We start from the raw sequence: 12046 nt of genomic DNA on the forward strand, positions 1-12046 counted from the left end.
AAACATATATCCATATATGTTATATCATATGATATTATATATCATATATCCAAAACAAATGCTCTAACATTAGAACAGAGAAATACATGAACAGTATCTGATTAACCAGAAAGCAAAGAACTGCACATTATACTGTGAGATGCTGAGCATTAGTGCAAGGTGCTCTAGAACATCGAGGGAAATGCAACAACAGTACAGTGAGGTCTTCACTGTCTGGAAGCAAGAAGTTCAGGACTCAGCACTTTCAGGTCAAACAGTTTTCCTACACCACTGAATTAAGGTACTCTGACACAATATTAATTAAAAATTTTTTACCCCTAACTAAAGAAAGAATGTAGTGGTTGCTCCATTACCCACATTAAAATTAATGCAAACCTTCCTAGTTTCAAAAGTCTTCATTAACACAATGGATATATGAATGAGGTTTAGAAAAAAAGCTTCCAATACTTGGTGGATAGGCCAAATGAGAAAGCATTGTTCCCCAAACTCATTAATTTGGGGGTATTTGGTGCAATTAACATCAGATTGATCTAAACCATGTTATAAAATGTTCCTGCATTACACAAGAGTTATCTTTCTGTGCAAAGGGCTGCAAGGACTGACAGCATTAGGAAGCATAGTAATAAACTAAACAAGAACATGCACAGTATACCTGTACAAAACCACTAAGCAGCCTTATGTATCACCCAAAAATCCAGTTACTGAGGATGCTGAAAGAATCTAAGAGAAAAAGTGTAGGAAGAAACCAGACTCACACATCCCTTTCAGTATCACCTCCCATATATGATACACAAGATAAAATAATGGCCAAGATATTATTAGGTCTGACCCATGTCACAGCATTGGTGTCACAGCTAGCAGGCATGGGAACAAAAGCTGTGAAAAAGTTGCTGTCAGGCATCACAGACCACAAGTGCCAGTGTGATCAGTAAGTTCGCATGCCTGTTACCACATCTTGTGGCCAGTGCAGCCTTTGGAAAATTACAGCTCAATAAGGTCATCCATAATCCAGCCAGGCAAAACAAAAACTGCTTTTTCACTCTAGCTTGGCTGTATATTTGTTGTCCTTATTGCATGAGACAGAGCAGCTAATTTTGTTGCCAGTAAGAAAGTACTGGTACTTGTTGTGTTTTGTTCATATTAGAGATGAAATTTCACTTGCTTAGAAGTATGTAATCCTATGCTGGTTCACATTATGTAAATGCCTAATTGTATGAAAAACGTTCAGAAAGAAAGCAAGAATTGATATGTAATAACAAGTAAGGTATACAGAAGGTTTTCCTGAACCTATTAAATTGGCAGCATACATCATCCTCACAGTCATTTGTGAACAGCAAAGGTCTGGATCCCCAGCACATTCAATATTTCTCATTGATCGTAGTGAAGTTGCATGTGCTTTCCCATTGCTGTATTGTATTTGAGGCCTCAAAGTTCTGGTTTTAACCACTGTCAAATGCCAATAGACTTGGCTATCCCAGATGCCCAGAAGTGGCTGAAGGGTAAATATCCTGCAGTGTTCCTTTCCCTATTATATTTAGATTTCACAGTGATGTTTATTGCAGCTTGCTATTTTCTCAGTGGCGTGGGAGGCTTCACTGCAATGTAGGCAATATGCAAGGCATTCAAACCCACAAGAACTACTTTCCTCTGCTTGTATAAACAGCTTACTTCTTTTATCAAATTCTTTTCGGTAAACAGAAACAGAGCCATCAGTCTTGGACTCTCCTCATTGACCTACTAAATGCTGCAGCCTGCTCCTCACCAAAGGGGTGGAGGGAGAATCATCAATCTTCAGCCCCATTTTAGCTGTGGCTGCTTTAAAAAAAAAAAAAAAAAAAAGCAGACACAAAGCAACCAGAAAGCACCTAGGAATTATTCCATGTAATTTGTTACTATCGATACATATCTTGCAGAGGAACTGACATCAGGCATGACAGAGACAGAAGGCCACTCTTTTTCTCCAGCAGAAAACATTTCTGACCCTGTTTTCAAGGATCTACACTTTGAATGAGATGCCCTGAAGCAACTGCAAGGTACAATCTGGTGAGACTTGGAAATGGGGACATAGCCCATCACGTTCTGGCATGCATGACTTTCCACCTTCACTACATTACGCATTAAGTGCACAGAACACCTGGAAAAGCAGCCCAAGTAATAGTGTACAGCTTTCTCACCAGCCTACTAAAAGCAATGTGTGCTTAACCAGTTGGTCTGTGGCCAGGGAAGTTTAAATAATACTAGCAAACATTCGTACAAAGTAATGCAGCCCTTTGTAGAGAAACCTGAACCAACACTTTTTCAAAACACCGGGAAAGGATTTGCTTGTTTTGTGGTTTCTGGATTTCAGTCAAACTAAGCATAAGAGCAAGCAAGTTAGATGCAAGTTGAATCAGCTAGCTAGTAGCTGTGCCGTGCCAAGTTTAGCACACACAGAGTGCCTCTTCAGCATCCCTCGGTACCAGTGACATCTGCCCTCTGAACAATTAGGTTGTACCCAAATTATTTCCCTACTGAGCAGGCAGAGATGATTCAGATGCCTCTGAGCTAACTTTTACACTTTCTCCAGGAGCTTTTCATCATTAGGCAGAAAGGGAAAGAAGAGCAAAGGAGCCATCTTCCCCCCTTCTGGAGGGAAGGAAGCTGCAGGAAGATACCTGAGGCTGGGGCACAGCAGCCAGCTAATGGCCTGGCCGTGCCAACCTGTCTCACTCGTGCAAGCACCACCAAAAGCTGACCCTGTTTGCCAGAGATGAGACTCAGAAGATTTTTAGTCATCAGATCATTATGGCAGGCACTGAGACCAAACTTGTGCCACAGCTTTAATTGCACGTACACCAGGTAAATACACAGCCAAGTTGTTTACTAATATTTTTGCAATAAAAGTGAGTCCATTTTTATTTTGTGAACACTGAAACTGCTATAGGATATTTAATGTCTTTTTTTTTTTTTTAAACACAAAAATACAAAAGTAAGGGAAAACAGAGAAAGCAATGCTATAAATGCCAGTAGAGCTAAATACTTACCTAGATTTGCTGCTGACCATTTTTCAAATTTTTTTTTTTTTTTAAATTACTTAATAGTTCTGATTTACTAATGTAGTCAAATAGTACTCTGATTGAATGCTATACACTTCAATGACTTTCCTCTGCACAGCATACATAAACTAAAGAAATCAGGAACAACAAATATTTAACAGCAAAATCAGCTACTGAGTATTCAAGATTGTTTTGTCTGGAGGAAATGCACGGCATACTTTCAGTTAAATACTTAAGGAAAAGCTGAAGTCACTCAGCCAGCTCTAATTTCACAGAATCACAAAATTGGCTAGGTTGGAAGGGACTTCAAGATCATTGAGTCCAACCTCCAACCTAACACTAAGTCCTCCACTAAACCGTATCACTAATTTCAATATCTAAACGTCTTTTAAAGACCTCCAGGGATGGTGACTCCACCACTTCCCTGGGCAGCCTATTCCAATGCCTAACAACCCTTTCGGTAAGGAAGTTTTTCCTAATATCCAACCTAAACCTCCCCACAGAATTTGTCTAACAAACTTGTCTAACAAATACCCATGAAAAATACCTAAAATGCATTATTTCTCTTTTTACCCTGTCAGAGTACTCTATTTGAGGAGAAATAAAATCATCCTTTTGGTTAAGAAGTTAGCCATTAAAAATTACTTCATGAACCACAATCCCACACTTCCTAGCACATGCTTCAAAAGACATCTGAGAACATACGCTTTGGGGCAGCAACTCCCAGACTTAACTGCCTTATTTTTGCAATTTGATCAGCTTCTTACTTACATCTTATTTGCTTTTTTAGCCACTTTACTCTTCTGTTCACCAAGTAATGATCAAGTGACTTCAGCATTCACTTGAGCAAATTTATGCTTCTGTCTTGCAACACACAGGCAGGTGATATTTGTTCTCTAGCATCACATACCGCGTAATGCTTCAGCTCTCCCATAAATCCCCTCCTGTAGCATGAAGCCCACTGCAAGATGTCAGAACTAAAAGATCTGGTCTCCTTCACTCTGAGCAACTTAGCTGTTTTGAAAATCACGCTGGAAATCTGACTGCCGGGGAAACAGTTACAGAGAAAACCACAAAGAACCAGCATCCTTCCCTGGTGGTAGCTAGAAAGAATTCTACAGGGAAAAAAAAAAAAAAACCACTATTTGCTAAGTTTAGGGACATCTAACCACATCTTGAGATGTCATTACAAGATTCTTCATCAACCCAGAATATAAAGATAATCATTTTTTCTTTTTTTCTGATTTTGATTAGAGTTTGACTTAGGGTTCTCAACAAATAATAACACTAAACCATTAATATATGCACAGGTCTGTGTCAATAGCATATCCTGCCCCCCCCCTTTCTTCTGTGGGAGGAATAATAGGGAGACAATATTCTTACCCAATGATAAATCTGAATATTTTATATTTAAATATTATATATCAACAACATATATTAAAATATTACAAATAAATCTGAACATATATATGTCTATATATACACTCACAGTATTTAAAGACTTGTCTGACTCACAAGAGTGAAACAACTAGAAAAACCTTGTACTTTTTTTAGTCTCATTTGGTATCTAATCAAAATTCAATAGAAGATCAATCCTAATAACTAATTACTTCCATTGGCCATATTAAATACTGCAAAGTTCAACATACTTAATTTCAATTAATTCATTTTTTTTTTTTAGTGTCTTGAGCTAGGATAACCTAGGACAGCCATTAAGATAACAGAATGCTGATGGAATTCATTGGAAACTATCTTTGAGAGCTAGATTAAAGGTTTTTGTTTTTATTTTGACTTTCAGGTAAAATATATATATATATATAACAAACATGCATGCTAAAAGCATTCAGACAAGAGCACTGTATTTATAGAAAGTAATTCAATATATTCAATACAATAACTGAAAATTTTAGAGGATTCAGATATGAACTACTGCATGATTGTATGACTATAACATTTACCTTGAATTCTTAAAATACATCTCTAGTAACTCTTGTTTTCTTCAAAATTTACTAAAACACCATTAGGGATAACATTAACTCTGCACCTATTCCAAAGACACACACACACACAAACCCCACAGCACTTTCATTGTAGTCTCCTTTAAAGAAAAATACGAGGGGCAGCAACCTCACTGCATTCAAATATTTTGAAAGTGAACCATTCGGGCATTCTGTCAGCTTCTACTGCTGATAAGGAGGTAGAGTTGATGAGTTTTAGTTATGCAGAACAGGTATAGTGAAATGTGGGGGTTCTATTATTAAAAAAGAACAACCTCATTAGTTATTGTTTAGGACACAGAACAATTTGCAGCCTTCACAAACCTCTATTTATTTGAATATGAAAATGCATTTCTTCAGAGGTCTGTGAGAAATATAACATTTAAGATCAACAAGAACAGCTCAGACTTCTGAAAAGAGCACTGCTGGGAATTGCAGTGAAGTTCAACCACTTCATACAGCAATAGTCAGCCAATACTTGGAAACAGCAACTCCACACCATACATGCTAAAAACGGATGTCACAGAAATCAAGTTGGACATCCTTAATGTACAATATGAACACCAAATTCATTTTGTACTGAAATTTTTATCTATACCTACTGAAGTCTAAAAACGATGGGATTTCTGGTAATAGATTATTCAGGTAAGCCAACAAGCATAGGCACAGATTCACAAATCCAAATTATAAACAAACGTTCTACAAACAACATAGATGAATAGCCCTGTTGAAATCAACCTATACAAACACACAAATCACGAAATATTTTGAGTGACAATGCTTGCACCACACTCTATTAGTAACTGGAATTAACTTGAATTCCTTTGACTCAAGAAAGAATATGTAATAAAAATGGATACCCTTGTTTATGAGGACTTAGGGGTTTGAAACAAGATACACCACAAAATTTATACTCTGTTCAGACTAGATGATTGCAATCATTCCCTGCAGCCTCATCAAAATTGCATTTTGAAAGCTATTCAAAACTTGAATCAGATTCGATTTCATTTGTTTGAACAAAACTGATACACACAGAATATTTAAGAATGTTATGAAGATAAGAATTAACTGTTACAGTAAACACTTGGGTAGCATTTTCCCCCATTTCCAATAGAACAGGATACCACTGCTTTTTCTCCTAGCTTTAAGAAGTTTGTTGTTTTCCAAACTAGAGAAAGTGGCATAAGCCAGCAAAAACAAACGAACAAAACTATTCTTCCGAATTTTGAAATAATTTTTCTATTAGTAAAGATCTTTAAATTGCAATTCCATTGCCAGCACAAAGTATTACCCAAAACTCTAATGTCACCTTCAAATTTAGGCCACCAGAAGTCTTACTTTGATTAAATCAGTTCTGAAATCCTAATGAACTGAGGTGGTATTTCTGTTGCAGATTTTTATTTGCAATAAAAATAATAATTAAAAAAAATCCCATCTTCCTACAATCTGAACAGCCTTAAAGCTATATATATTTTTTCCAGATTCTGTGGCAGGATGACCAACCTGTACTATCCATTTACCATCTTCTGCAACAACTCAGACATTCCAAGGCAAAAGGAATATTTCTTACCAGAGATGCCTTTGCCAAGTTGTTCCTTCAATATAAACGTCTATAATTTCCCTAATAACTGCTGTAAACTAGGGAACAAAATTGGCCCACTTTACCATACTTTCTACGCAAAAGTTGTAATACAAAACCAAACCCCATATATGAGCAGCAAATGAAATGGGTTTTTACCCAGATACACTTTGCACTGACCTGTCTTGCAAGACCTATTTCTACAGATAAACAAAAACAGTTGAGCAATGGTATTTTTATTTCCTGTTACTTAAGGCCAGAGGTGACAGTGAGCAATGAACAGAGAATTAGCTAATGTAACACTGTGCACATCCACTGTTAGAAAACTTCTCTGTAAGAGTGGTGCAGGTACAAGATACCAAATTGCCCATAGAAATGGAAAAAAATATACAAGTGCAGCTATGAGAGAAAAAAATAATATGGGAGATATTAGGCACTTGCAACAGAAAAATATAAAGGAAACAGCAAAGCTGTTAAGGTAGCCTTAAAATGGAAGTTAACTGTTTCATTCCTCCAGGGATTTTTACAGCACACACATTTTAGCATCTTAAAAAGGAAAGAAGTAGTCTGAATACATCATTCTGAAATGCTTTAAATATGTCACACTTGAAGGAAAAAAGACAAGAATACTATAAAAACCTGAAAACTTGAGTTTCTCATAGCTTAGACATTTAAGCATTTGCTTGGTTCCCCTCATCCCCTTACCAGAAACAGTATTTTGCAAATTTAGGGCCCAATTTCCAAAGAGAAGGTTCATTTCAAAATTCATTTTCAAAAGAGCAAATGTTGGTTATCTGCTGTCTTGGCATACTTTCCAGAAAAACAGTCTCTTAGAGGTGGCACTTGAAATTTATTTGGTCCAAGCTTTTGAATTTTTTTTTCCTTCCTAACATGATTTCAGAAACATAGGAACTACTACAGCTGCTTAAATATCTTTTGACCTGAACTGCAAGATTCACTACCCAGTTTTTTTAATGAGTTTGAAGGTTTGTTTTGTGAAGTTTCTCTACTGATGGCAAGAAAATCATTTTATTTGGTTCTTTAAGCCAAACCCAGACTTGTTTCAAGGTATAACCATCAGAGCCTAGTTTTGTCACCTTAGCGTACTTCTTAGCATGCAAACTAAGAATATAAATATTTTACCTTTACAAGATGATGCAGTAACTAATGGAGAGATCATGTTACAAATGCTTAACATAATGAAGGTTAGATGGCCATGACAAGTTAATTAATTCAGGACACTACCATAACATCAGTCACACGAGGCTGCATTGAACATCATAGCTGAATTGGAACACGAAAATGGATGCAGATACCTTGAAGGTTTGAGTTTTTCAAGTGAGAGACTTAAGTGAAAGTCCCTAATGGTCTGGGCTAGGGAAGAAGAGGGGCACACAGAAAGGATGGTGTACTACTGACTTGTTCCTTATATGTCATTTCTGACAACACATTGTACACATTGCTTCTGGGGACACGCAGGGAAATGTCATTGACTGTGCAGACAGTAGTGGGTGAGAAACAAATCGCCAGAAGAGCAACTTGCAAAAACACAAAGGGAGGATAGACATGTCAGTTCTCTTTTGTATTTAGTAATTGCCTTCTGTGGTTTTACTAATAGAGAAGGACGCTTGATGAGCATATTTATTATGCCAACAATGTAATTTAAGACAACTCTGATGCTCTACAGCTGTACATTAGAACTCAACTTCTTGGAAGAATTCTTATAAATCACATCAGGGAAACTGTATATAACTCAGGCAAACTAGAAAGCAAATGAAGCATATAAAAATATATGGCTTAATGAAAACCATTATTTCTTTTCACTTAATTCTATGCAAAACAATAGTAAGTTATAAAAATAAACTGTTTTCTCAAAACAATGCAATGTGGCAATTAAATAGAAGACACCTCTAATGACTTTTTTTTTTTTTAAATAGTTTTGGGGTGAATTCCTCCACTCTGAGTTATTTTTTTAAATCTTACTATGCAAACATGAACTGTCCTTTTCAAAGAATGAATAGTACTCACATCTGATGAAACAAGAAGCTGCCATGGTATATTGTGATCTATCCTGTCTCCCACCTGCTCCCACTCCATCAAGCTCTCAAGTTCTGTTCCATTCCCCAGATTATTTCAAACTAATTCACCTGGCAATCTTATATGGGCTAAGAAATAGGTAGTTGTCTTAAACTATGTAATCATAAAAAAGAGAATTGTATCCCACAGAAAATATCAAGCTTGTCATGAAGATTTTGTCCCTAATACCTTTCTCCATAGAGATTCCCTCCCCCTGCTCCCCCCATATACTAATCACATGAAAGCAGTGGTGAAAACAAGAATTTGAATGTAAATGAAAATCTTCCTAGCATGAGGTTTGTCACTGTTCACATGCAAATAAATGAACTTAAAAGAACTTTCAACACAGCTATAGCAGGGCTTGAATTTTACTGTAAATACAGTGTAATAAAGCAATGAGGTTTGCAACACTCAGAAGAGTGAAGAACGTCACACAGAAAGAAGCTAAATCATCACTTCAGAGCTCAGAAGGATTCTAGGGCACTAGAGCCTGGAGCCTTAGAAAGGCATACGTACCATTTCCAGTTAGGTACAGAAAGGTTTATGCTCTGCATAAGAGATCTGAAGTTACAGAACATGAAAGGAAGTATATATTTAATGAGAACTGCATGATCATTCTTAGTTCAGTGGTTATTTACAAAATACTCTTTTTCTTGTTTCTCTCTAGGAGAAACAAGAAAAAAATGCTATTAAAGAATTTTTTTCACACTATCGTTCAACTATCCCTAATTCTGCACGTGCATTTTCACCATCACTCATTATATTTACATAGTCCGACACTAGCATTAGTATCATCTGTGTTACAGCTGATAAACTGTAACACAATTAGATTCTTTTGGTTTAGTTACAGAAAAAAAACAAACATTTTGGAGTCCAAAAATTTAACCAATGCACTTATGACTTGTCAGTCAGCCACCAGCCTCAACATCTTCAACAAGCGAGAACCTGGATAAATTTAATTCATGTTATTTATATCTGCCTAAGAAATCCCTACCCAGAAACACCATCAAAATCGTTTTGCAACTAAAAGAGTCTTTGTACAGTCTCAGCATGTTACTAATAAGATGAGAGGCCAGTTTAAAAGACAGAAAATATGATTTAAGAACAGCAACCAACTTGCTGTTTCCTATTTAATGAAGCTGTCTCACTTCATTGGCTGAGTATTCATGTTTCACATTCCAGGAAAACAGGTTATTTAGAGATATACAAAAAGAAAAACTTTAAAACCAAATAGTCCATGAAACAATTTACATACTTAGGATGTCGGATGTCTGGCAGGGATCGCTCCAGTGCTATATTGTTGCTAACAAATATGTTGAAGCCATTTTCCCTATAAGCAGAATCATCATGGTCTTCCTCTGTGAGAGGGTATGGTTTTCCATGTTCACCTTTCCCTAAAAAGGAAGGAAACAATTATTTGCCTCAGACTGATAGCACAGAATGGACTACAAAGACAAAAATAATGGTCTGAACTTCAGTTAACATACTGAGCGGAGTATCTCTAACTTCTTGTAACACCCTGTATTGATGAATACAAAAGAAAAAATAACCTCTGCTGAGATGTTTCTAGGATAGCTTAGCAAAGGCTACAGAAAAGGTGCTGCAGAAGGGGCATAAAGCCGCTCTGAAAAGTTTTCTAGTGCAGGGTTTGCTCCTTTTCCAATGTGAGGGATTGGCACATAGTGGGTGGCAAACTCCATACACCCAGACAAATGTGAGAACAAAATTTAATTCCATCTTAATTTTTGGAACAAGGAAGTCATTTTCATTCGTCCTATTTCCTTGGATATGATTTGGCACATAAATAGAACTTTATCTTACAATTAAAGAAAAATAGCTTTTAATCAATTTCAGATTCTTCATTACAACTTCATTTTTTCATTGTTACACTGGCCTTTTCTTCTTCTTCCCCTCACCCCAATGTAATAGAGCATTTATTTAAACTAAAAAAATAGTAATAATACCCCACATTAAAATTCGCAAACACCTATCATTTTCTAAATTCCTTAGCCATAGTTCTATAAGAAGAACAAAACTTTCACAAAACATATCAAGGTTTACTAATGATATTGAAGTTATGTAGTTGGACTCTTAAGTCCAACTTTTTTCTGCCAACTGGCAGAACAGTGAGATTGAATTTACCTTTAGCAATACTTCAAACACAATTTCAAGGAATACCAGCTCTTTGCTCTAGCTCCCTTTGTACTTGGACACACATCTCAATTGTGACAAGCACCTCAGATTGCAGGATGAAGGGCTCATCTACTAGAATTATCAGTAGTTTCTGCTATGAGCAGTACAGTGCTACTATACTGTTATTTTAGAATAACTCTATTTAAGCATAAAGGAGAAAAACAAAATGTCTGGTGCTTGCCTTCTACCTGGGTTAAGAATTCCACAGTGAAGCATCTCATTGATAAAGCAATACTCCAGTGACTTCCGATATAAACACATGAAGCAGGTGGAAGAAAAAGCCTCAGAAGCCCGCTCTCAATTCGCTCAGATTGTTTTCCTCCCATGGCCACAATCAGCTTAAAGTCATTTTGTACATAAAAATTCAAATTTTAAATTACACTAAGTATGACCTTTTTGAATCAGAAGTGAGATTCACAGCAAAATCATGAACAAAAGGATGAGTTTCAACAATACTCCTTTTGACTAATAGGAGGAAACTGAGTACTTGAGATATATATATATATATATATATATATATATATACACACACACACACACACACACACAGCATTTTAGCAGGCCGAGAACTTCCCTATGCTCACCATTTCCTAAAACAACTTCAGCATTCAAGTTCAGGCCATCCAATTTTCCAGAACAAATGGAAATGGAACCAAATGTTTTGCTCTGGGCTCCTTGAACACCCTTGCGCTCTAAGGGACAAGCCAGACATACTCAGTGCTTCTAATATCTCAGCATTGCTGATTTGGTTTCAGAAACTGCTCACTTAAGTTCCCTAAAGAAATCAGCTGCTTGTTCCCTGGCAAAACACAGATTTTCAATTCCAGCTTTTCATTCCCAAGTTAGTTCTCATCATCAGTCACTTGGCTTGCTTAGTACCTACCTCAGGCAACTCCACCAGTCAGAGAGCAGAGAACAAACAAAAAACACTTCAAAGAAAAATCAAAACACAAAAGTCTTCACTTCTTTGCAACTATTTTTATCCTCCTGATTCTTACAAAGGATGAGCCCTTCAAAGTTCATAAGTCTCTCATGCCTACTCACGTTCTCAAGAAGATACACTTTCCTCTACGTCTAATTGATCAGCTTATAACCTCTCTGCTCCTCTCCCACCAGGCCCACTCAGAAGAAAACACCTCTTTTCACCTGAGCTCTTTTAAGGAAAT

General features: G+C 36.6%; 1 protein-coding gene across 1 annotated transcript in view; it reads right to left on the reverse strand.

The window, feature by feature from the left end:
- The window catches only part of GALNTL6 (polypeptide N-acetylgalactosaminyltransferase like 6), a gene marked incomplete at both ends in the record, with an annotated part of 461783 nt that overhangs the window by 257207 nt on the left and 192530 nt on the right, over window positions 1-12046 (reverse strand). The window contains one exon of the mRNA XM_084285866.1: window positions 9943-10081. Within this exon, the coding sequence (XP_084141992.1) occupies window positions 9943-10081 (139 nt within the window). The remainder of the gene's footprint in view (window positions 1-9942; window positions 10082-12046) is intronic.

The sequence above is a fragment of the Netta rufina genome (genome assembly GCF_964035555.1).
Source record: "Netta rufina genome assembly, chromosome: 4".
Taxonomy (NCBI): Eukaryota; Metazoa; Chordata; class Aves; order Anseriformes; family Anatidae; genus Netta; species Netta rufina.